At 42.4% G+C, this 25,501-nt stretch overlaps 1 protein-coding gene across 1 annotated transcript in view; it reads right to left on the reverse strand.

Moving 5' to 3' along the window:
* LAMB4 (laminin subunit beta 4) overlaps window positions 1–25,501 on the reverse strand; it is a gene marked incomplete at both ends in the record, with an annotated part of 86,776 nt that overhangs the window by 37,426 nt on the left and 23,849 nt on the right. The window contains 11 exons of the mRNA XM_084230617.1: window positions 600–715; window positions 2,164–2,349; window positions 6,996–7,127; window positions 10,073–10,223; window positions 10,787–10,866; window positions 12,713–12,822; window positions 16,771–16,950; window positions 21,172–21,360; window positions 23,092–23,212; window positions 24,565–24,779; window positions 24,955–25,018. Of these exons, the coding sequence (XP_084086743.1) occupies window positions 600–715; window positions 2,164–2,349; window positions 6,996–7,127; window positions 10,073–10,223; window positions 10,787–10,866; window positions 12,713–12,822; window positions 16,771–16,950; window positions 21,172–21,360; window positions 23,092–23,212; window positions 24,565–24,779; window positions 24,955–25,018 (1,544 nt within the window). The remainder of the gene's footprint in view (window positions 1–599; window positions 716–2,163; window positions 2,350–6,995; window positions 7,128–10,072; window positions 10,224–10,786; window positions 10,867–12,712; window positions 12,823–16,770; window positions 16,951–21,171; window positions 21,361–23,091; window positions 23,213–24,564; window positions 24,780–24,954; window positions 25,019–25,501) is intronic.

Raw genomic sequence — 25,501 nt, forward strand, 5'->3', positions numbered from 1 at the left:
TCCGTCAGATTGTGCCAAATAGCAAAGCCTTAGAAACTACCGGCTATGGGTTGGCTTTGGGGAAAGGATGGAACAAAGGTCTTCCCATCCCATGGGACCTTAAACAGAGATCAACAAGATCCCTGTTTAATTTTTCCACAAATCTCTGATGAAGCAAAATTTGTGGCCTCCCAATTAGTAGGTCTTTGCTCAGCTGTTGAGATCACTCAAGCTGAATATTTTACTCTTATTCTTGTAGCATTTCATTTGCCCACATCCCAAGGCCATATGGGCAATGGAAAGGAACATTCTCAAGATTTAGAGTCAGGACTGGAATCCTGGTTCTACTTCACACTAGTTATGAGACTTGGGCAAATCCACCAAGCATTCTCGTTCTCAATTTCCTAGTCATCTGATAATAAATTATACCTCACTGAGTTGCTGGGAAGATTAAAAATATATTAAATGTAAAACATAGTCCATCACACAGAAAGCACTTAATAAATATTATAGTCTCCTTCAATATACCTCTTCTTCCCCTTAGCTCCTGGATACAAATTGTTGATATAGGAATGAAATTCTAAGAGATCTTCAGTGTTCAAGACAGTTCCCATGCATACCTGGATGCCGCTGGCAAGGCAAAAGATTGAGGCTTTGGCTGTGGGGTCCTGTGTGTGCAGTGCTCCCTCCCTCCAGGGGGGTTGACCACAGTCTGGACGGCCCAGTCACCTGTGGACTAGACAAGCATGACAGAACAGCATGTCACTGTGAGCACGTGGGGATCTGTTTCACACACACAAACATGCACCTCATGGGCAATATGTGACCAAATTTAGATCCCAAGGTCCTCTCAGAAACCAGAATTTGGGAACTGAAAGAAGTCTTAGAGGTTCTTCCTAGAGGTTCTTCCCTCAAGGGGAAGAAGAGGCCCAACTTTTTGGTGTCTGATTTGTGGTCCAGGTAGGAAGAATATTGTTTCTAGTTACCACTATAGCTCATAGGCCTGGAAACTCCCTAGCATTCCTGACACATCTTGTCTTCAATCCCTGTCTCCCAAAGAAACAATGCTTTGTGTTCCTGGATTACAGAACAAAGAAAAAAATTGGAATCCTTTAGAATAGGATATATACTTTTTCTATAGTGTTAAAGATATCATATAAATTATATTGAGTATTATTTAACAATTTGTTGAATCATTTAAAATTTGTTATTTTTCCATAAATACTTTCATATTTAAAAAAAATTACAGAATATTCTAATTAGATATATTCTAAAAAGCTTACAATTTGGAAAAGCTTTTTAAAGCTTTCAGAGACATGTCTTTTCTGTGGAGGAATCAATATGTATATAAATCTATTTTGATGGCTTTCTTATCACCCTCACCAGGTCAAAGTTCACTGAAGTCCCTAAGCTTTCATTTGTTAGTGAAAAATGGAGAATTATGTCATATCAAGAGTTTCAGGGCAGCTACGGTCATGCAATACACAGGGAGTGCTTCCAGAATGTGCTCCCTGGAGGGACGCCAGGGGCTCTAAGACAGGCCCCTCTCACCCCCAGCTGTGTAAAATATTTTCAGAAGAGACCGTCTGTGAGATTTCAGATTATATGTTTTTTTTAATGTCATGCAAAGAAAGGGCGAGGAACTACCGCACTAGATGAAATATTTTCTAATTTGTTTCCTGTCTTGGATTTTTCTCAAAAGGTGGGGGAGGGGTAGCCAGGCTGTGGGTGGCAGGAGTTGCAGTCTGCTTTTAGTTTTTCTCATTTCAAGGAAAAATCCAAATGTAATAGATGTCTCTTTTGCATCTCTGTGAGTCTAAATCTGTTAGTTTATAAATATTCAGGGCAAACAAATTCCCAGGAGAACAGGATTTGTGTTGTTTCAGTTATTTATTGTTCTTATACAAACATTCCATCACCACTTCCTTAAATCTACTAACTTAAATCTATAACTGCGCCTTGAGCTTCTGTCTGTGGAATAAAGCGTGTGTGTGTGAGGCTCACTTGTGCTGCTTTAATCTCTTTGGAAGACCCATTGGTTTATAATGCTCTCCAGATGTTCTACTTTTTGCAAATCAGTTTACGATGAAGCTATCTAGCAAGAGTGGAATGGAAACACTCGGTTGGAGAACGCATTTCAGCTTTTTACCACCGACGAAGTTAGAGTAGAGGAAGCTAAAGTACCTGAGTTTCATAGCGGAGGGCAATGGCGAAGTCCATGGGAAAGGGAATGTTGTTGACAGCAAATCTCAGGCCAGCCCCTGGGAGAAGCTGGGCAAACCCAGGTCCAGTCCATGTAACCGGGGTCCCAGGGACTGGCTCTCGGAAAACAATGTGAACGGTGGGCGTCTGGCCCAAACCCACAGAGCCCTAAAATTGGAGAAAAACATACATAGCTTTGCCTTACAGTCAAAACCTAGACTTTACAGAACAGCCCCCACCCTCGCCCCCAATGATACGTATTTCCTGCTGTGTATGAGCCATCTGCGGCAGGGGTGATTATTCTACCAGGATGCAGTCCAGAATACAGGGGCAATAATGTGCTGAATCTGCAGCCTTGGGACCTGTATTACTGAAGAGAATGATTGATTTGAAAGCTCTGTCTCTGGAAACCACTTTAATTTTAAGTACCCCATGTGCTAATGAACTAAGCAAATTCCATTTTGATGACCTCGGGTTTTCTCTGATATGCCTGTGGACTTCTGGCCAGAATATGGAGGAAAAGAAAATATTCCCATGCCTACATCATGGGTTTTGCCTAAATGTGCATGACAATGAGAAAATCCATATGGATTTATTTTTCAGCTATTTCTTCCATGCAAATCAGAGAAATGCTCTTCTTCCATCTGCTCGGGGAGCACAGAGGACAAAATTCTTCACACACTTAGTTAGGATCCCTGCAGTCTATACAGCATGTCAACTGGCACCATCTGGACCCTGCAGATAACACTTCCTTGATGACTTTTTTGCATCTGCCTCTCCACACTCACAGCCTCCCCCGGAATTTTCCCTCTTGTTGCCTCTCGCCTGTATTGCTGCCACAGGCCTCTGGCTGTTCCCTCCGTTGTCTCCCTAGCGCAGCACACATTGCATGCTGCTGCCGCCAACAAGTATTTCAAGCTCTTTTCGGCTGCCAACAGAATCACACCCAAATTACTTAGCCTGCAGTTCAAGTTACTTTGTGATCTACCCCCAAATGCTCTTCATTTGAAGACTGTTTACTTAGTAGTAACTCAGAGCCAGCTTGGGAACTAGAACGCAAAGATGACTAGGACAGAGCCCCTGCCACACTGGCCTTTGGAGTCCCGCACAGAAGATAGAAATGTAAGGAAGAAACCATCTTGCCAGAGGAGGTTTCAATAGCTAGAGGAGATGTAAGCTCCTCTGTAGGAAATGTTTTACAAACATGTAAAAATGCTCTTCCAACTGCAGTAGAAACCACACATGCCCCTCCCAGCTCGTCTTTTCCAGGCTGGTGCCCGCCCCCCCCCCCTTTTTTACTCCCAGTTGCTGTATGGCTTCCAGCAGCTCACAGTTGCCTCCCCTCTCCAGAGAGTTGCCTTCCTACCCCACCCCAGCCCTCCAGCTCACGGCCAATGACCAGCCTGATACCAGGCGGGACAACTTTGTTGCAGCTCAGGCTTCTGGGTTCCTCTGTGGATCCAGCCGGGGTTTGTTTTACCTGAGACCTCACCCTATTCTACTCTTTCCTCTTGTCTTAAAGTTTTTCTGAAGAGCATGATGTGATGCAAGGCCCCCAGTAGCTAGACTATATGATGTTAAATAGCAAATAAAAACTCTTTGGCACTCTGGGAGAGAGACTACAGAAGAAAGTTAAATGTTTTATGTCTTAGTACCTTCAGTGTCTACTTCCCCTAATTTTTGAGCAAGGGGCCCTGGTACTTCTATTTTGCCCTGGACCTGTGTGTTGGCCTGAGCTCACAGGGAGCGGACTCTGGAGGATACTGTTGGTGTATTGTCAGCCCTCCTTTGCCAGCTGTGCCAGTCAGCCTGCAGCTCCGGTGACTGGCAGCTGCTGTGGCTCTCCACTGGGAATTGCCTTGGATGAGGGGAGTCACATTGCCAGGGAGTTATCGGCACCTGCCCTGGCAGCTACAGCCTGGACTGACCAACACGGGACTACAAGAGGCTGACCCTTGAGTCTGCAGGGGACAACCTGATGGACAAATTATGCCTCAGAGTTTTCGGGGGATTAGATCACAGCTAGGCACCTCCCAGAGCTCATCCTCGCCTCACTTTTCCTCCCAGCTCTACCAAGGTTCCTTGACAGTTTCCTCCTGATGAACCCTAACAAAGCCAATAAACGGAATCACTCTTATAATGCCTGCTTCCAGGAAACCCACCCTAAAACACTGGCTAAGCATGCATGTGCATGCTCACACACACATACACACACATTTATATAACACTGAAACAAAATTTTCACCAAAAATATATACCCTTATTTTGTATTCCATGCACTATGCTGACCCAGTAAATTGATAGCATGCCCTACTTACCAACAGGCATGACCTGCAACTTGAAAAATACTAATCTAGGGCCTCCCCGGTGGCGCAGCGGTTGAGCGCTGGGTTGCGAAGCTGCTAGCAGCCTCTGTAGCGCCGGTTCGATCCCCGGCTGCTCCCCGGCCACCGGAGGAGGGTCCCACATGGCGCGCAGACCTCTCCTGCCGCCCGCTGCTCCCCTCAGCAGTGTATTTCGGTCCCTCTGCCTGCTCTGCTTCCCGCTCTGGCTCTGGTGAATTCTCTCACCCTCCCGCGCTTCTGACTGTACCCAGTGCTTGTATAAATAAGTAAATAAATAAAAATAAATCTTAAAAAAAAATACTAATCTATGGGACCCCCAGAGATGGAAGTGACTAATTAGGTCCATCTGTCAGTGCAGGAATTGTCAGAGAAAGATAAATCAGAACTGGGTCTTAAAGGATGAGTAGAAGTTCAGTGATTCAATAAGACAGAGGCATGTTTTTAGGCAGGATAGGAGTGAGAAGGGTATACTCAGTTTGCCCCTCAGCTTGGAGGCTTAGAGCAGTGTTTCTCAAAGTGCTGTCCTGGACCACCCAAATGAGAATCACCTCAAGGTAGTTGGCAAGCAGGCAGATTTCTGGTAGCTCTGGAACCCCTGCCACAGCATCTGGAAGGGAAGGTCCTGGAATCTGCATTCTGCATGAACTCCTTGGGCAATACCACATATGGTAAAATTTGCCTATGCTACCAGGAGGGAGAGGAAGGAACAGTGACTCATTCTCCTGCTCTTCTTTTTCAGGTGGGTTTCAGACCGAGAAGGCTGGAGAAGCAGAGGTTTCATGGGCACGTGGTGCGGGAACAGAAATCAGCGGAAGAGAAAGCCAAAAGCCTCATGACTGGCACACAAGGAGAAATGCTGCTGCAAAGTCTCTTCTGACCCCCTCAACCAGTGGTAGGTTTTTTATCTGAAGTCCATCGTACATCCCTTGCACCTCTTTCCTGATTCCTGCCCATCCTGTCAGGTGGTCCTTCTCTGTGTACATGGTTCTTTCCCCCACCATAGTCTTAAGGGCAGCACATATGTCTAATTATTTCTGTTGTCATTCATTCAACCATTCATTCACTTAAGAAAGCCTTTTATATGCAAGGAACAGTTTTTCAGGGGCTGGGTTTGTGAACAGACAGCCGACATCTGCTTTCATTTGCTTTTCCAACATGCCCGTCCATGCACAGGCACTCAGGTACACTGAATAAAGACCCCAGGGTAAAGAATGAATGAACAAGCAGGCCAAAAGTGGCCGTGACTTCTAATGAATGCTGGTTGGATGGCTACAACACCTTTGGGTCTTCTCCAGCTTTCCAGAGTTATTGGGCAGAGGACCATGGGGGATCAGTACCATTCTGGCACTTGCCTGGCACTGACCTAGCTCTGCTTCAGAAATGAGGGAATAGCCATGCACCATCCCGAGCGATACTCACGTGTCCTTTTTTCTCCAATCTTTCCTTACTAAAGTAATAAGAAATAAACTAAAGTAATAAGTACTGTATCTTTCCTTACTAAAGTAATAAGAAATTGTTACTAAATACTAAATTGTTACTAAAGTAACAAGAATTCAAAGTGTCAGACTCTAACCTGCCAGTATGCTGAACTGCTTATTGTTTTAACTAGTTTTTCAGTGGAGTCTTTAGGGTTCCCTATGTATATTATGGTGCCATCTGCAAATAATGATGGCTTTCCTATGGTGGAGGACTATGGGTGTTTTGGTAGTGGGTGCACTAAGATGGCTCCACCTGAAGGGTGAGATCCTTACCTCCAAATACTAACAATGATGTAAACCAATGGGACTTCAAGAATTTTTTTTTTTTTTTTTTTTTGTGGGACCCTCGCTGGTGGCCGGGGATTGAACTGGCGCTGCAGAGGCTGTGGGCAGCCTCGCAACCCAGTGCTCAACCGCTGCGCCACCAGGGGAGGCCCAAGAAATTTTTTTTTTTTTAGATTTATTTTTTATTTATTTATACAAGCACTGGGTACAGTCAGAAGCACGGGAGGGTGAGAAAATTCACCAGAGCGGGGAGCAGAGCAGGCAGAAGGACCGAAGTACACTGCTGAGGGGAGCAGCGGGTGGCAGGAGAGGTCTGCACACCATGTGGGATCCTCCTCCAGTGGCCGGGATGCAGCCTGGGATCGAACCTGCACTGCAGAGGCTGCAGGCAGCCTCGCAACCCAGCGCTCAAACGCTGCGCCACTGGGGAGGCCCCCAAGAAATTTTTTTTAAAAACAAGTGTTTGACTCTACAGCTCTCTGGAATGCAGTTTCCCAGAAATTTTCATTTTAAAAAGAAATAAAGCAATTGAAGTTTCCCTCAAGGGCTCTAATTACTTTGAGCTTAGTTCTTCCTTTCCTCCATTTCATTCTTGAGAATAAGAGCTTACACTGAGTGTTTACACAGGCCAGGCATGGTTCTGAATGCATTACCCAGATTATTCATTGATGGCAGGGCAGAACATGGTGGTTAAGAAATGGTTTACCTTGCTCTGCTGGTCAACTTGTAAGCTTTGCTTCTGATTTCTCTTCAGCAGTATATTTCCCTTGTCAATTATGAAATCATTTCCTTGTTGCTGGAAATACACATCACATGAAGGCAAAGCTGTTGTTAACATCTTAAAAAAGAAACATTATTGTAAGTTATTAAAAGAAGTTCCAGTTGTACCATAGATTAAAAGTTAACATGATCCTCATTTAATAACCTCAGGAAGAACTCATAGAGATGGTTTGTATTTTTGTTTCTCTATGAAATGGTGGCTATAAGACCGTGTATTCGATTAACTTTTTAAAGGATGCTATATTGGTGAAATTCTAAACTGGCCAAACATTTGCTCTTACCGGTTGATTTTATGGCATTAAAAAATACAAATGCTATGTTTTAGTGTGAAATTTCAAGGAGAAATTGGCAGAAATTCAGTAATAGGTATGGAATAATTGTAATTTTTGATAGGTTCCAGATCCATTTCTCTTAGCTCTCAGTTTATAGGAGTTGGTCTGACAAGTTCCTACAAGAGGCTCTGCCAGTATAGACAAATTCTACCAGTCAAACTAAAGTAGAGGAACCACATTTACATGAATCCAGTTTCTTTAGAGTCCTGATTTTCATGGGCTTTTATAACATTGTCTTCTTAGTCATTTAATTGGATCCAAATTGGAGTTATAATCTCCAATTACTCCTGTTTCTAAATTTTCACTTTACCCTGGTCATAGATGTTTGCTTAGTTGGTGTTTTATTGCTAGTTTAACAAACAAGGTTGTCAATTTCACAGTCCTTGTTCATCTTGAGCACTCAGCCCTGCGGTCAGCTGTGACCTCCTTTGGTGATCCCCTTTATTCTGGTGTTTACTATTCAGATTCTCAGTCAAGCTTTCTGACCTGCCCCCTGACCTCTCTGTGATGAGAACCTTTTAGACAGGCCACACTGGAGTGATGTTTAGTTGTTCTTTATTCCCCCTTGCCAATTATGTTCATCTTCTAACACAAAATTATAAACTATTTAACTAATTTTATACAGAAAACATATTATGGAATTAACTTTATACCATTTTAAAACCTATACTATGCAAAATTAAATCAATATTAATTTCTTGTGACCATAGGTAACTTCTAAACAAATCAGTGTTTTCCAAACTGCATAGCAATCACCGTGCCTATCAGATTCTGCAGGTATGGGGAGGGCTGAGATTCTCCAAGTCTAATAAATTCCCAGGTGATGCTCTTTGTCTGCAGTTACACTGTGGGATCTGATGCAAAGAGCTGAGCCCTGAAAGATTGTGCCCATCTCCCAACCAATCAGAAGTCCAGGTTCTGTAGTCATGATGGAGTGGCTATACATTGGGGTTCCCATGATCACATATTTGGGTTCCATTTGCTAGAATGGTTCCGACAACTCAGGGAAAGTTATGTTTAGTGGTAAAGTATATAATACAGGATATTAACAATCAAATGAAGAGACACATAGGGTGATAACTGGGAGGCTCTCTAAGTAGAACTTCTGGTCCTGAAGAGTTAGAGTGCACCACTCTCCTGTCACATGGATGAGTTCAGCAATCTGGAAGCTCCCTGTACCCTGAGCTTTTGAGATTTTTATGGCACACTTTTGGAATTTTTATGGTGCATTCATCATCTTGGTCTGATTGACTATTATCTCAATCTCTAGCCCATCTCTACTTCTTATGGAATGAGAGGTGAGGGTAGGGGTGAAACTTCAAGCTTACAATCATGCCTTGGTCTTCCTGGTGACCAGCTCCCATGAGGAGCCCACCAAACATTGCCTTATTAGAACAAAAGACACTGCTATCACTCAGGAAATTCCAAGGGATTTAGGTGCTCTGTGTCAGGAACCAGGGTCAAAGACCACATATTAAAACAAAATATGCACCTAATGCTCTTATCACTTAGAAACGTAGAAAGATTTTAATGGCTCTACTCCAGGAACCAGGGGACAAGACAATGAGTGCACATGTGCACATATATATAGATAATTTATAATTGTTATAGCATAAGTTGCAGTATTCCTTTCAAAAAATTTTTTTAAGTCACCATCAATATTAAATTCCATGAAGAAGAATCTAGACATAGGACTATTTCATTTTTATTCTACCTACCACAGTTGTAAGTCTGAGTACAGACAGTGAAAATCTCCCCTACCAAATCCAATCAGTGAAAGAGCAAGTTTTGCCCCTCCTACCAACAGAATCCAGAAAAGGAAAAGATATCCGGGACTGACTTAGTCCTGGGAAGCTGGCATGAGTCCCCTGTTTTCTAATCAAATCCTGTCTTCAGCACTGGCCTCCACATGCTGCTCCCCTTCAAGACTTTGGCCTTACTTTGCCTCTCCTCTGTCCTATCGCTGTCTAAGGCTGCTGTAACGCTGGAGAAGGTTACAGGAGTCTAACTTGTATGTCCTCTGGTCATGACACATCTGTGTCTGCTCTTCTGACAAGTCTTCAGAACACATTTTTAGGGAAAACAGCCTGCAGGACTATGACTCCTCGGAAATGAAGTAGAGTGCAAGCGGCACTTGTAATCACGCACTCCTTCCACATCCCTGCCGTCAGCGAGAACTGCTAATCTAAGCTCAGTCTCAGGAGGCCAGAGAGCACGGCTTACACTCTGTAATGCACCGAATTCGCTCATTATCAGAGATGAGTGAAGTTCCCACTACACGTCTGGTACGTGGCTATGTCCTGGAACACTAGTGGATGGCATAAGATCTCCCTTCCTGCTCATGGTTTGGAGCATCCTGGTGGAGACAGACAAGCCATTAAGCTGCTCAATTAACACATTCTGTCTGATTGGTGCATTGAAAAGGCAAAAGTCAAGTCCATTTCATCACAGTGCTGTACCGCTTATACTTATGTGCCAAGCTCTGCTCGAATCAGGATACAAAGGTAAACAAAATGATCCTTAGTTCCATGATAGCATAAAACTCTACATGCATTTGTAGGCAAAATCATTATTTTCCAGAGACCTTAACCAAGATCTCAAGGGCATTCTGTGTGTAGCTACAGACACCGCATCAGATGAAATCTAAGAAAAGAGTAAATAAAATACCAACCAAAGGCACAAGTCCCTGGAGTGGTGTGGCCTCCTCTGCTTCATAGAGATAAAAATTCAAAGGCGCAAAGAAGTAGCCAGGGGCTGGTGCAGTGCAGCTGCGGCCAGTGACGTGCGGGCGACATTCACACTGCCCATCTGCGGGTGAGCACCTAGGGAGAAACCAACCCATTGTGAAGAAGCACAGAGCGGGTGAGTGCAGAATGCAGGCCAGGGGATACTGGGCCAAGTGATCTCTGAGTTTGTTCCAAATGTCTAAATCCATGGATCAGCTGTCTTGTGGGGGATGTGAGTCGCTATGGATCCTCCTGTCCTGTCCTGAAAAGCCAATGCACAGCCATGAAACCCAGGGAGCTGCTCTCTCCTCAGCTGCCCTAACAGTTGGTAGAAGCAGTGTATAGGACCTTTACAGTATGGCAAAGAGTTGACGTCTGAGGCAGTTCAGATTGCACATTTCTAGGCATCTACCCCGCCGCCTCTTGGGATATCCAGTCAAGAGAATTGTTTTTCTCACTCTTGGAAATATTTGAAGTATAATTAGTCAGTTGGGCTGCAGTTAAAGTCTCAAGAGCACTGCTTTTCAATGTCCTTTGCTTGTCATGAAATAAAATCCTTCACCTGTGACCATGAGCAGATCAGAATAAAAGGTGTTTTTATAAAGTGGATATGAGTGAGGAATTTTGACACAACATTGTCATTCATTTTACTGACTTACACATTTGCATAAGCACCTCCAATATCACAGTCACAGGGCGAACATTCATGGAGATAATTTTCCAATCCCCAGTATCCAACCTATAAAGAGAAAATGTTCAGTGGATTCCAGCTAGGAGGATATTTGCTGCTCCGAAGCATAATAATAAAATCACTATAATTTAATGGATGCAGATCAAATAGCCAGAGAGCCCAAACAATCATACAGAAGCCTTTCTTCCCTGTGTACTTGGGAATGATCTCAGATGGACACATAACTCCTCATCCCCAGGACTTGAAGTGGAGGGAACAGGAGGGTTGTTAGAGTATTCCTCAAGTGGAAATGCAATGGGTCTTGGGCAGCACTCAGGGCCTTGGGCAGCACCAATTTAACCTCAAGCTGCGTTGTTTAAGGCTAGTCTGAGAAGCTCCTCTGCAAGTCGAGTTGCAACTGCTTTTATAAAGCCAATAGCTTTCCTTTCCAGCAAATCCCTAAAGATTTTACTTACACAATATTGAAATGTTTTGGGAAAAAAAAAAAAACCTCTATCAAGCTAATTTTGAGATCTTATGCGAATATCCCAGTTTAGCAGTCATTCATTTTCAAATAAGTTGTCTTGGCATAAGGAAGGGCCTGTGCAAGAGTCAGCTCTGCTGTACTAGACTTTTTCATCATTACAACATCTTGACCTTTATTCACTATAAACAGCTGGTGAGCTACAAACAACTATTTCCTAAATCTAATAGTATTTACTATGAAATGGTCAGAAAAAAATCTTCCCTCTCAAATCTCAATTTAGCATGCTGAGATAAAATTTATATCTTACAGGCATGAGACTCTTGTTTGAAATGTGTGTATTAAGGATTTTTTTGTTGTTATCTGGGTGAAATTTTACACCTGATTTCACTCAAAAAGATCTATTTTAAATTCAAAGTCGACATAATTTGTTACAAGACATGGCAAGGCACTTTTGCTGTATTCCCCAAAAACTAAATTTCAATTTAGGAAAACAATGCAAAATGAGCTGTTTCATTCAGAATGTGGTTGCAAAAACTCCCTCCCGCCAGGTCATGCTCTCGCGTTGGCCATCTCAGCAGAGGTCTTGGGGACATCAGATGGATGGGGAGACCCATCTGGTGGGTGTGTTGGCTCAGCCACACTGGACAATTTCCCCATGGGCAGGTCCCTGCTCAACAAATCAAGTTAACTGGACAATGGCAATTAACCTGCCAGTAAAAAGGTCAGCCTGAATCCAAGGTTTGTCTGGAATGAGCTGATGGAGTGCTTCGCAAAGCGCGCTCATTCGTGATGCTCATGCGTGGCTGCTGAGCTGGGGTGACCCACCCTCACGCGTAAAACTTCTAGCTGCCCTGACATATGGGACAGAGAGTTCCTGCTTCGAAATTTCTGGCTTCTTCTCCCCCGCCTCATCCTCATATGTTTTCAGTAAAATGACCTAAAATATTAGTACAAAACTATGTCCCAATAGGCATATGTTTCTTATTTATCAGCGACATTTCTTCAGACACATCAAGGTCACTGTTCTTTTATTAGGTTAAGATTTTGTTTTTTCTTTCTAAAATGTCATCGTGGACTGCCAAGACTGGAGAACAAAAAAAGTAAGAGTTGGGTTGGAACTCCTGAACTGTACGACACATTTCTTATTTTACTGTCATGACATACATGCTCATATATTTAGTGGAGTTAGTGAAAAGTCCAAGAGTTTATTTCCCACAGTACCTTTAAACCTAAGGTTTGTTTTTTTTTCAATTTTAAATGAGCTTATCCAAAATATTTCTTGGCAAGAAATGGTAGGGATGGCAATACAACAGGAGTATTGCAATACAACAGGATAAGGAAAACAATGAATAAGACCTAGTCTTTTCTAGGCAATGGCAGTAGGGATCTGCACCCTTATGTGAAAGGGAAGGTGTGGACAATACATACAGCACATTTTTCACAGTGTGGTCCGGTGACCGAAGGTCTGCACAAGCACTGGCCTGTGTCCACATCGCAGGCTGAGAGTGGCAGGCTCCCGAAGGGGTTACAGTTGCAGGCTAAAAGCATAGCATACACAGTCATTCTTACTTTTATTTCCCCATTCCTATAAATGTCCTTAATAGCTCACACTGAATAAGATGCCTGGCCACGAGGACATAGAGCAGACTGCTCTGGCCAGTGCACTGGCTGGCTGGCTGCACGATCACTGTGCTGCATGCAGCCTGCCCCAGAAATCCAGTGCCTGCACTCCCAGAGCCCTTGTGCAGTTCTACTGGATGGCAAGCAGGAAGGGACAACAAAGTGGAGGATTCATGCAAGCTTGAATGCTGCACAGTAATCTCAAAGATGCTGGCTAGGCTGGGTGACCAGGGACAAGGATTCTTGGGTGACATGGTGATTATGACAGCCCCTTCTCTGGAAGAGGTATCTATCATTTCCCCTTCTCTCCACTCTTTTTCTTGCTGCCTTGTTATTTCTGCTTTTTATTTTCTCCCTCCTCTTTTTCTTCTACCCATAGACATTTCTGAGTCTTTCCTATATTGTGAAGGTGAACAAATGATGCCTCCAAAGCAAGATATATATTATCCCCAGTTACTCCCCAGCAGGAATAACCATTGTTCATGGAAACAATCCATATGTCCACCAGCTAGTGAACACATAAATAAAATATGGTATAACTATACAATGGAATATTATTCAGCAATAAAAAGAAATGAAGTGCTGATACATGCTATACATGAATATTATTTCATCAAATTGAAACAATTATGCTAAGTGAAAGCAGTCAGTCATGCAAGACCATGTCCATGATTCCATTTGTATGGATTAGGCAGATCTATAGGAGCAGGAAGTAGATTAGTATTTGCCTAGGGCTGGGGGAATAGGAGCTAAAGAGAGGGTATGGGGTGGGAAACATGGAGAGCTACATGTAAAAACAGAAAACTGGACCCATATTTAAGTGCACACATAAAAATTAATTCAAAATGAATTAAAGATCTGGATATAAGAAGGGAAACTATAAAATACTTGAAAGAAAACATAGGGGACACACTGCAGAACAGCTATCACAAGATATATTTGGGGACTCAACACTAATGGCAAGGACCAAAACTGAAGCAAAAATTAACAAGTGGGACTGCATCAAACTAACATTTTTTTTCTGCCTCAGAAGAAACCATCACAAAAACAAAAGGCAACCTAGAGAATGGGAAAAAATATTTGCATATCACACATCTGACAAGGGGCTAATTTCCAAAATATACAAAGTACTCATACAAACCACCAACAAAAAAAGACCACCCAATCAAAAATTGGCACAAGCCCTAAGTAGACACTTTTCTAAAGATGCTTAGACAGCCTACAGACATGAAAAATTGTTCAACATCTCTTTTTATGGAGAATGCAAATCCAAACCACCCTGAGATATCACTTCACCGTGTGAGAATCAAAAAGAATGGAAACAATAAATGTTGGTGAGGATGTGGTGAAAGTGTTCTCTCATCCACTGTTGAGAACATAAATTGGTGCAGCTTCTATGGAAAACGGTCTGAAAGTTTCTTAAATAAATAAAAATGGAAATTCTGTATGATCCAGCAATACCTTTATAAGATATTTCTAGTAAAAATATGAAAACCCAACATGGAGAGATTTCACGTTGCCCGTGTTCATAGCAGCACTGTCCACAATTGCCAAATCAAGGGATCACCCTGCGTGCCATTCAGCAGATGAATGGATAAAGAACATATAGACTATATCTTCAATGGAACACCACACAGCTGTTTGGAAAGATAAAGCAGTGTCCTTAGGGACAAAAGGGATGGACCTCAAGACATGTTCAATGAAGTAAATCACAAAGTGAAAGATATCAGATGGTTTCACTCATCTGTGGAATATAAATAACCCAAAAATATACACAGGAAAAATACAGAAGTAATAAATCTTGGACAAAATGAAAGAAATTAATGGTTACCAGAGGAAACAAGGGGGAGGGCAGAGGGGTGGAGGAGGAAGGCAGACGTGGCGTTGGCACGGGTGGTTTGGTGGAGGCTGAGTGGAAAATGTGCACATGTGGAGAAGCAGAAATGTAACCTCAGAATGAAAATGCATTTAAAAAAGTGCATGGGTTTCCATTCTCTTTTGCAGTAAAATACATACAACATAAAAGTTACCATCTTAATCATTTTAAAGGGATAATTTAGGGTTGAATTACACTCCCAATGTTGTGCATCCAATCTCCAGGATTATTTTCATCTGAAAAAATTAAACTCTATATCCATTAAGCAAGATCCCTCCCTTTAATCTTCACCCTCCCCCGCTGGTGAAGGGTGACAACCACCTTTTGGTTTTTATGGAATAACTATGCTCAGTACTTGTTTTAAAAGGAATCATACAATATTTGCCCTTTTATGTCTGACTTATTTCAGTTAGCACAATATTTTCAAGATCATTCAAGTTCAGCATGTGTCAGAATTTCCTCCCTTTTCAAGTCTGGATAATGGCCCATTGTGTGTGTCACATTTTGCTTCTCCATTCATCTGTCGCTGGACATTTGCATGGCTTCCGCCTTTTTGGCCACCATGAAGACTGATGCTATGATCCAGCTTGCAGTATTTTGGGTGTATTCTCGGATGCGGGGAATGGGGTTTCTAGGTGGGGTGATGAAAATGTTTTAAAATTGATCGCAGTGCTAGTTACACAACACATATACTAAAAATATTAAATTGTGGGCCTCCCTGGTGGCTCAAGGGGTTGGGACGCAACTTATGGGGCTGTCCACAGCCACTGAAGGAGTTCGATCCCTGGCCAGGGAGCTGCCCACGTGGCGCAGCAGACCTCTCCTGACTCGCCCGCTGCTCCCCTCAGCAGTGTATTTCAGTCAGTCTGCCTGTTCTGTTCCCCACTTTGTCTCTGGTGGATCCTCTCACCCCCACACCTCTGGCCTGCACCCCAGTTCTTGTATACATAAATAAATCTTAAAAAAAATTTACACAATACAGGGTGAGTTATACAGTATGTGAACTATATCTTAGTAAAGTTGTTACAAAAGAGCAAACACCCAAGACAAAAAACAAGGTTTAGTTAGTGAACCAGGAGTACTGAACAGTGTGATGGGAAACTGGCTAGACTGTAATTCATTATCCTGAAATTTAATTGTGCCATCAAGTCCAAGAAAAAGAGCATTTTTCTACAGAAAAATACAGCATGCAGCTCTCTAAACATGCAAATAATTCACACTCCCTTATATGGGCAAAAATATAGAACACAACACTGTGACAAAAGAACAATTATTTACCCAGATTCCCTGAGGAATCTGCAGCTTTATGAGACCACAGGAGGCTCTAAATTTCTGTGATCTTAGAGCCAAGGGCCTCCCCATTTGACCACAGAAAACTCCCAGGTCCTTTCTATTTCCTTACAATCCCTCCCTTGGTTCTTCAATTTTTTCCTTCTCTGTCTCAGAGAACAGAGGAGCAAGGCTAGGAGGAGTGTGAGGAGAAAGGGAGAAAGGAATTTGAAAAAAGAAACCCACACTAGAAAATTGCCTTCTCGGTCATAAATCTATCATAAATGTATAATATAATTTCATGAATGTGTGCAGAAGAGTCCTTCTGGAGACATTCATTCGTTTACTTATGCATTTACTTATTCTTATTTTTATTTATTTTTATTTTATTTTTATTTTTTAATTTAAATTTTATTTTTATATTCCCCATACAATTTTACTTATTTTTAGTTTCACAACTTGGAATTACATTTGTTGGACCTGCCCTGGAGTTTGCTCCAGCGGGGAAAATACGAGCGCCCCCTGCTGGTCCTTTATGACAAACTCATCAGGCCTCTGAGAAAAGCTCTCTGCTAATAGCTGGGAGAGGATTTGTATTGTTTTTTAAAAACTCGGAGGCTGGCAGGACTCACGTATTTACAATCACCGAACGTTATGGCTGATGAAGATAGTCCCAAACTTTAAAATACGCAAGCTGGCAGCCCAGCCGCCGTTGACTTACGCTGACAGCCCAGGGGATCAGAGGCGCTGAGTCCATAGTGGTTGGGTTTGCACTGGTCACACTTGGCTCCTTCCACGTTCTCCTTGCACAGGCACTGGCCCGCCACAGAGCCCACGGCGGGGTCTGAGTGGCTCACACAAATGCCACCTGATATGGACCCGTCAGGGTCACATTCACAAGCTGGAGACACAGACACCACGATGTCAGTTCATGCAAGTCATGGGAAAACTGAACTGTAAATAAAGCATTTCCCCCCCACTTTAACTCTTTAATAGCTATTGTTTCCAATCATTAAATATGTTGACATGATTAGACAGTTGGCCAAAGGCTGCATGGAACTATCTGACAGTCTCTGGTCTTGGGAAATGTTGAGTAACTCCATACGTTTTGCTTTTACAAACACTTTTAAATGAATTTGAAGTCAAAGGGCCAGAGGAAAACTGCTATCATGGAAACTAGAAGAACAGATTATTTGGGAGGGAGATGAAAATGTTTTGGAGCTATGTAGCAGGGGTTACACAACATTTTGCCCACGAATTATTGTTCACTTGAAAATGGTTACTTTTATATATGATGTGAATTTCACCTCAATAGATAGTTACAAATATTATAGAGGTGGGGTATTGCAGTGAATATATATATATATATATATATATATATATATACATATATGTATGTGTATATCTATATATTAAAGAATCAAGGGACATCAGAAAGATGGGGAATTACATAAAATGTTTACCAAATTTCTGAAATGTGGTTAAGAAAATCAGCCTGTTCTTCCCCATCTTAGAAAATATGTTGCAAGGATGAGGACTATTATTCTTTTTGACTCTTCCTGGAAGGAGCACATATGAGAAAAGAAGGGGAAAGCAAGAAATACTCATGTCCTTGCTTTCCTTTTGAAAGTATGCTGGTGGAGCAAAAGCTTGGATGAAGAGATTCCGGGAAACGAGGTAGTCACCTGCAGCAAAGGAACAACAAAGCTAACAACCTCCTCCCTGCCTCTCCTTCTCAGCAGAAACTTGAACAAGTCAAGGAAGGAGTGTCCCGTAGAAAAGGAAGCTGACAGCCTGAATAATTCCAGAGGGTAGACGTTAGAAAAGCCAGAGCTTGCTTGAGTGCGGAAAGGACTCTCTGCCCCATAGACGTGTGACCCCCTATTTATTAGGGTGCAGAGGCAGAGGCTGGAACGGCACTACTGAGGTGTGGGTAGAGAGAACAAGTGTTGGTATTCGCGAGCTGACCACCCCATCTCTTGTTCTGTGGTGCTGTGTTTCCCAGGGATTTCACTGTGCAGGAGGCAAGTAAAAATAAAAAATGATTCCCCTGGTTCTGAGAAACAACTATGTTCACATTTATACATCTTTGTTGTGGATTGAGAAAAACAACCCTCAACTCTAATAAATAACCATTAAGGTTAGTGAGTTTAGTGGAACAAATCCAGTTAAACCAGTTGTTTGGTGTCATTGAAGCAAACACTTGCCTGTCTGACAGAGTTTTTTTCAGTTTTTGATGGTTTGTTATTGGGTTGTGACTCTCGATAAAATCTTATTTTGGAAAAACAGGATTGGGTTCTGTTTCGATTGGAATAAACACAATTTTCTTCTTATTAAAGTCAGTTGTTTCTGGAAAGGAAGGAACAGACTGGATTCATTTTATAAGTCAAAAGAAAAAAGTTCAACTTTTTTGGGAGGCTCTCCAAAGGTTTAGTACTGAGTTCCAGGGTATAATTTAATTATGTTAGGAAGTAGCCTTTGGGAAAGAGAGGTGGGTGACAGCAGATAGTAACTTTACTTTGAAATAACCCTATGTCATGTCCTTTAGTCTAGATGTTCAATAAAATTTCTTGGTATCACACAATTTAATTCAGCACAGAGGTTGAGTCTACCAAATCTTGGTTTTTCCTGTAGTACCTCTGAGTTTTAATCAATAGAAAACTTAAAATTAGTTAACTCTTATGCCTAGAATCTGTTTATGTAAATATTTATGATCAAACCAGGACAACTTAGAGAACATTTGCACTAGAAAGTTAGTCGATCTTAACACACGTCATTTGTGTACACGCACGCACGCATGCACGCGCGCACACACATACACACACACACAGGGTAGGTAAGCTGGGAGGAACTGGGAGCCTCGTAATGGTGGTTTTGACCAGCTCCTCATCTCTCCTTATTTACAGATAATGTCTTCTTAACTTCCTATCAGGGGTATTAGTTTTCTTTCCATGGTTTCCTTTAAATGCAACATCAAGATCCTGTTAAGTGGTTCTTAAGGAATAAGACTCTGGCTTCAAAACATTTGGTTTAGTTATTTCCAGATCTCTTTCCAGATTCCTAGGCTATTTGTTTGAAAACACAGTATTTTCCAGGAGAGCAATTTCATCTTCTTTTATAAATACATAGCTTTTAAAACCTTAATAAAATTTGCATGTAGGCATTTGCCAATTCTAGTGGGGCACTGATTTAATAAAATATATTTCCTGGGAATCCAGTTCTTTGTATCAATAATAAAGAAATCATGTTGGTAAAATTCTACGTATCAAGTGCCTACCTGAGCAAAAAATCTTCATTTATGCTTATTCTACATTGTATTGATTTAAAGTTTGAAATCTAAGATACAGTATACATTCAGGTGGCCAGTGAATTACATGTGCAGAAGACTTCATTTTTCTGTATTCTGATTAGACAGAGTTTGAGATTCTAGTGTCATAGTAGGTCCTTTTGAAATATAATGTGAAATATTTTGTGACAGCCAAAGAAGCTGGATTTCTGGGTACTGGGAGAAGCTATCCCATGGGCCCTGGGAATTGGAACATTTTTTTCTGAGTGTGACAACATTGCAAGGTCCCAGTTACTCTTTACCCAGGCTGTTTCTTTGGGACTGTGGTAACAGCAAGCCACCTTTGGGAATGAGGTGGCATCTTCCCCTGGACAGAAAGGAGGCTTGCTTCCACTGATAAAATCAATGAATCCTCAAGCTCCATATTCTTTGGCTGTGACCTAAACCCATTAATCATTACAGGATGCATCTGGTATCCTTTGTGTTGCTCCAGTGGGTGTTGGGGCTCAGACACCTGGGAACACACACCACCAACAACATCTGGTTATTTGCTGTCCCATGAATAATAGTCATTCATCTTTGACCCAGGAGTTTCAAATCTCCTGCCAGCATCCATGAAACAAGAACAACCTAACTTGATAGTTTGAAGTAGTGCATGACTTAAGACCCAGTTCCCAGCACTGGGTATTTGAAGCTGGGTTGGAATATTTATCTAGGAAATAACCAACAGCGGTGCTGGATGAGTGAGGTAAGCAAGGTGGTTAAAATGCAAAGCTTAAGGAGTACTTCCTGCCAGGTTACTGCAAGGGCAGATGTCAACCTGGCTTGCATGACCCTGAGAGTGACTGTTTCCTTAAATTTGGGGAGCTACATGAATTGTTTGCCTCACTCAAGTCTCACTCCTACAGGGAAATTCAAATTTAAATTCAAGTATGACAACACCAAGTGTTGGCCAGAGAGTAGGGTAGAGCGCAGGCACTCTCTGCGACTGAGGACACAGTTCACTATCACCTAATCAATTTGAAGCAGCTCACACTCCATGGCCCTTTAGTTTCACTCCTAGGTGTGGGGTGTAGGGGTGGCCTTTGCTCCAGTGCACAAGGTCACATAAATGAGAATGTTTACTGCAGCATCCAGAAAGAAATGGACAAACAGATTTTGTCATATTTATAGGAAGGAAATCTATTAAAAGTGGAGGACTAAGGCCACTGATATAGACAAAACTCAAAAATATAATGCTGACCAAAATACTCAAGGATACTGGGCAACATATTTATCAAGTCTGAAAGCACGCCATATTGTTTGTAGATCAAAAGCGTGTGAAAGTATAAAAACAAACATGGTAATGATAAATGATATCATGATAAATATATATATGTATATGTTTATAAATGATAAACACATGTGGAAGAGAGAAGAGGGTAGGCAGATGTGCACCTGGGACAATAATAACATCTGAAATGTTTTATTAATGGAACTCCAGAAGGTGATAGGATAAGATAATAGTTTTGACAAATCTGGTGGTGGGTATCAGATTGTTTATATGATTCTCTGCTCTTTTGTAAATGCTCGAAATATTTCTTCTTAAAAAGTTGAGAATAAAAATAGGATGAACGAATTCTGAGGGCTACTATAAGAAAAACGAAGTAAGGTAAGAACAGCCCCTGTGCCTTAGTAGCAAAGTTGAATTGTCTACCACTGGGCAAATGTTGTAGCCAATTTTACTGCCCCCTCCTGGTTGAACCCAGACCATTTCAGATTCACCAGTGGGCAGCCAGGGATCCATCAGCATTGGCTCAAATAGGTGGAAGTGACGGGTCAGAGGCTGGTACTCACGCAGGCAGGCATAGGGATCTGAGATGGCCTTGAGCGGATTCCGGTAGAAGAGGGGGCTGCAGCGATCACAGTGCTGCCCCTCGGTGTTGTGCTGGCAGTCTTCACACACGCCCCCGCTGAGGCCGCCGCTGGCCAGGTACACCGTCATGTCAAAGTGACAGCGGTCTGAGTGGCTGTTACAGTGACAAGCTGCAGGAAGAGAGGAGGCACTGGGCACAGGAAGGTGGGGCAGCGCCTACCCACCCCTGCACGCGGGCTTCCTTGCTCCCTTTGGCCGTTTTTAGAGCTACAGATACACCAAGTATACAAAACATTAGGTGCTTTCAAAGGATCTTTCCAGCATCCTGATTCTATAATATATTCTTTACAGAACGTGTTCCCCAAACTATTAATATCTAGAATTTTTAAGTGAAATAAATAAAACAAAACCATTGGGGTGATCTTGACCCCAGTGGTGTCATCTTCATGTTGTTCAGTAAAGATGTGTTTACTGACTCATCTAGTCTGAAAGCACCCCACAGTTTACTGAGTCAGTATGAATAATTGAGTTAGCAAGGTTATAAAAAATGTTGTTGAAAAACATGAATCTGGGCCTCCCCGGTGGCGCAGCAGATTGAGCGCTGCACTGTGAAGCTGTCTGCAGCCTCTGCAGCACCAGTTCTATTCCCAGCCGGTCAGGGAGATACCCACATGGTGCAGTAGACCTCTCCTGTCTCACCCGCTGCTCCCCTCGGCAGTGTACTTCGGTCCATCTGCCTGTTCTGTTCCCCACTCTGTCTCTGGTGAATCCTCTCACCTCCTGAGCCTCTAGCCTGTACCCCAGTTCTTGTATAAAAATAAATATTTTAAAAAACCAAAAAAAAAAAAAAAAAGAAAAACATGAATCATGTTTTATAGCAATTTCCTAACATTGGGGCATTAATTTTTGGGGGTCTGGTTGTTCTGTTGGGGGTCCTTTTGGTTTGATCATTTCTGGTGTGGTCTCTTTCACAGTAATTTTAAATATACAGTTTTGGGGTTAAAAAGAATACTTTTCCTGACTTTGACATTTGAGTTTTTGCCATCCAATGTTCTATATATACCAAGACTTCTCTGCTAAGAGGCTGGAGCTGCTCCCCATCCTTCAGCCCCCCACCCTGTGTCCCTCTTCTGCCCTATGGGCTGCAGTTCATTGTTACCCATCTGGACCTCAGTGAGAGCAACAGAGGGAAGATAATCTGTTTGGAGGAATTTGTTTGTCTTGGTAGTAAATCTTGGCTTTTGGTCCTGTTGGTTTCCCCTGTAAACAGCATAAGTTTAGACTGAATTTTGCTGCGTCTTGGACACTGTGATGCTTAGAGTTGGGGCTTTCTCGAAGTTCTTCTAAGTGACTTTTCACACTGTCAAATTCTTCTTTTTCCAAGTTTGGGGAAAAAACTGAGTAACAAGTTTGTTTGGAAGTTCATCAAACTTTGGAGGCAGCAAACAAATTACAACCCACCCCATCCTATTAGCCTAAATATTTAATAAAAATACAATAGCCTGCCAAACTCTATTTTAGACCTCATTTCTCTTATTACCCAACTCTTGGGTTGAAGGTCATGTTCAGGAAAATGGTTGGGATCTCTACCAAATCTAGTGCTCCCCTATTTCCCAGGGTGGCTCTGCCCCCAATGTTCTTGCATTGGCTCAGCCTCTCCTCAGGGAAAGGACTGTGCAACACGCGTATTGCTGCATTTGTTCAATTAATGTTAATTTTTTGCTGTGAGGGTTTGAGAAGTTGCTGGGATAAAGGGAGGTATCTGGATAACCCACAGCTGAAACTGGAAGGTGAGGTTCACCACCTTTGGTGTCGACAACTCCACAGAAATGAACTAAATATTTTTCACCATAAGGAAATCTGAACACACTCGGGAATGCTCAGAACTTCTCTTCACCCACCTCTGCAACCGCTGTCCCCGAGGCCTGCAGCTGGCCTCCAAGGAACATCGTGGAAGAAGTCCTTGCACCTCTCACAGTTTGGACCATCTGTGTTGTGCTGACAGACGCAATGGCCATGAACCTGCAATGAGGGATATGTGGACAGTGTTAAAAGAGGGCTTTCTTTTTTTTCACTTTTTAAAAATTTTTTATATAATTCTTACATCATTTTTCATTTTTGCACAATGTATGCATTTTCATTTTGGTTATATTCCCCACAATTCCCACCCCCCCTTATTTTAACCCTAATCCCTCCTCTCCTCCTCCCGTACCCCCGGTAGAGACACCCCCAGTAGTGTGTCTCTGGTTTATAGTTGCTTGTTGATTTTGATTTTTTCTTTATTATAATTAGTCTTTTTCCTGGTCCCTTATTTAGGTTTTCTAAATACCTGCTATGAGTGACCATCCAGTATTTTTAAAAGAGGACTTTCTTTGGCCAGAAAATACAACACTCACCAGACAGCCCCTGCGTCCTCAGGCCCACGAGTGAGTTATGGCACCGATCCTGACTACCTTTCGGTATTAGCTTAACTGGCTTCTACATTTTTTTTAAATTTAAGGTGTTCAGTGAATAGTTACAATAAATTATTTGGGATTTCTGAATTCTAGTTTCAGGGCAACACAGGGTAGCCCACGGTGCATTAAGGGGTAAGACGAGTGTGTATGTGGTGCGTTTTGTGTGTATATGGTGGGGGAGGTGGGAGCATGAAGAGCATAAAGAAAAATAGGGAAATAGAAAACAAAGAAACTAGAGAAAGGGATGTGATTTTATTGGTGTTATCCAAAATGCCCCAAATGCCCAAGTTTAAAAAGAAAAGCTCTACTTGCAGTGAAACACAGAGGGAGCTGAAAGGAAAGGCATAAGAACCTCAACATTCAGCCTGGTAGGATAATGAACAGTTTAAAATTATTTACTAGACACGCCCCAGGGTGGATCTCTGGACTCTGCATAAGAATACAGTTTTACCACATCACTCTTTTAAGACTGGCCCCCAGAATAAAAAAGTTCTGCACTTTGAAGTTACAGCCATCAGAGAGGGGCCGTGGAGGGGGTATCTACAGTATCGCATCACTGAGACACGAGCAGGGGCTCTCTCACACAGGGGACCTTCCTTAATCACGTGAGGGGAAATGCATGTGAAATTATAGGCCCTTCCCACCAAATCTCCATTCCCTAAAAAATAAACAACAAGAGAGCAAAATGAGCTATCTTGAAATTATGTGGCGTGTGTGTGTGTGGCAGAACCAACGAGAACCTCTAGCTAGACACCTGAAGGCTCCCCAGATACCTGTAAGACTGGTGGAATGAAACCTATCCCCTACACAAAGCTGGAAGTTCAGTGGTTGATCCCCCCAAAGAGGCTAATCTACATCAACACCAGGACGGGGAAGGAAACGTGGAGAGCTGGCTACTCTTTTGGATTAGAAACTCACCATTCCAGGAGGGCTGAAAACATCCCCCCGCCCTGAGTGCTTCGGGCCACATCCACTGGCATGGCCGTTACAAAAACAGCTTCCCCGAACCACCATCTCATACAGAGCATAGTAGTATTTGTCGAGGGAACCGTTTTGCCTGCTCCCAAACAACGTATCCCCGAGGGTGTGGAGCTTGGTAAAGTTTATCCTCAAATTTGTTAATGTCACCAGATCTGGAGAAAGGAAAACAATAAAAACTACCAATCCAAGTACATTTATGTTGCATCTGTTCAAGGCATGCTGATTCACCGGCACCCCCTTAAGGTACTATAGAAATGCAACAAGGAATACCCCTAAGTGACATTTTGAAAAATGGAGCTGTTGTGACAAATATAAAGGCCTTCCTACCTTGGATGTAGGGGCTATAGGGGTTTTCTATTTCAAAGCTGGGATCCAAAACTTTAAAGACAACCTGTAAAGCAAAAGTAGGTAAATTTATATTATTTTAACCAAAAACATCATTGCCAAATATACATTTAAAGAACGATCCTGCCCTTACAGGAAAGCTAAGCCATTGCTTCTCAGTTGGTGTAGGATACAAATTATCATTTAGGTTCTCATTTGAATGAAAGTGCTAAGAATGAAAAGGAATAACACTAAATGATCATTCTGGCTCCTTGTGCGCAAGTGGTCCATACAGATGGAAGTGGTGACAGCATCCCTGGAAAGGGCACCTGTTATGGGTGGGGTGGAGTGATGGGGTCACAGTTAGTGAGTCAGCATCAACATGGATCTAGCAGACTTTGATGTGTCCTCTGTCACCAATCCTTACTACTCTACCTAGTCAAATAATCCCTCCTGAGCCCATCCTACTCTGACTGCTGCCAGTCATCAGCTTCGCCCTGAGGAACTTCCTGGAAGATTCCACCAGGGTGGTGGTTTACAGAGCATGGAA

The sequence above is a fragment of the Talpa europaea genome (genome assembly GCF_964194135.1).
Source record: "Talpa europaea genome assembly, chromosome: 3".
In the NCBI taxonomy this organism is placed as follows: Eukaryota; Metazoa; Chordata; class Mammalia; order Eulipotyphla; family Talpidae; genus Talpa; species Talpa europaea.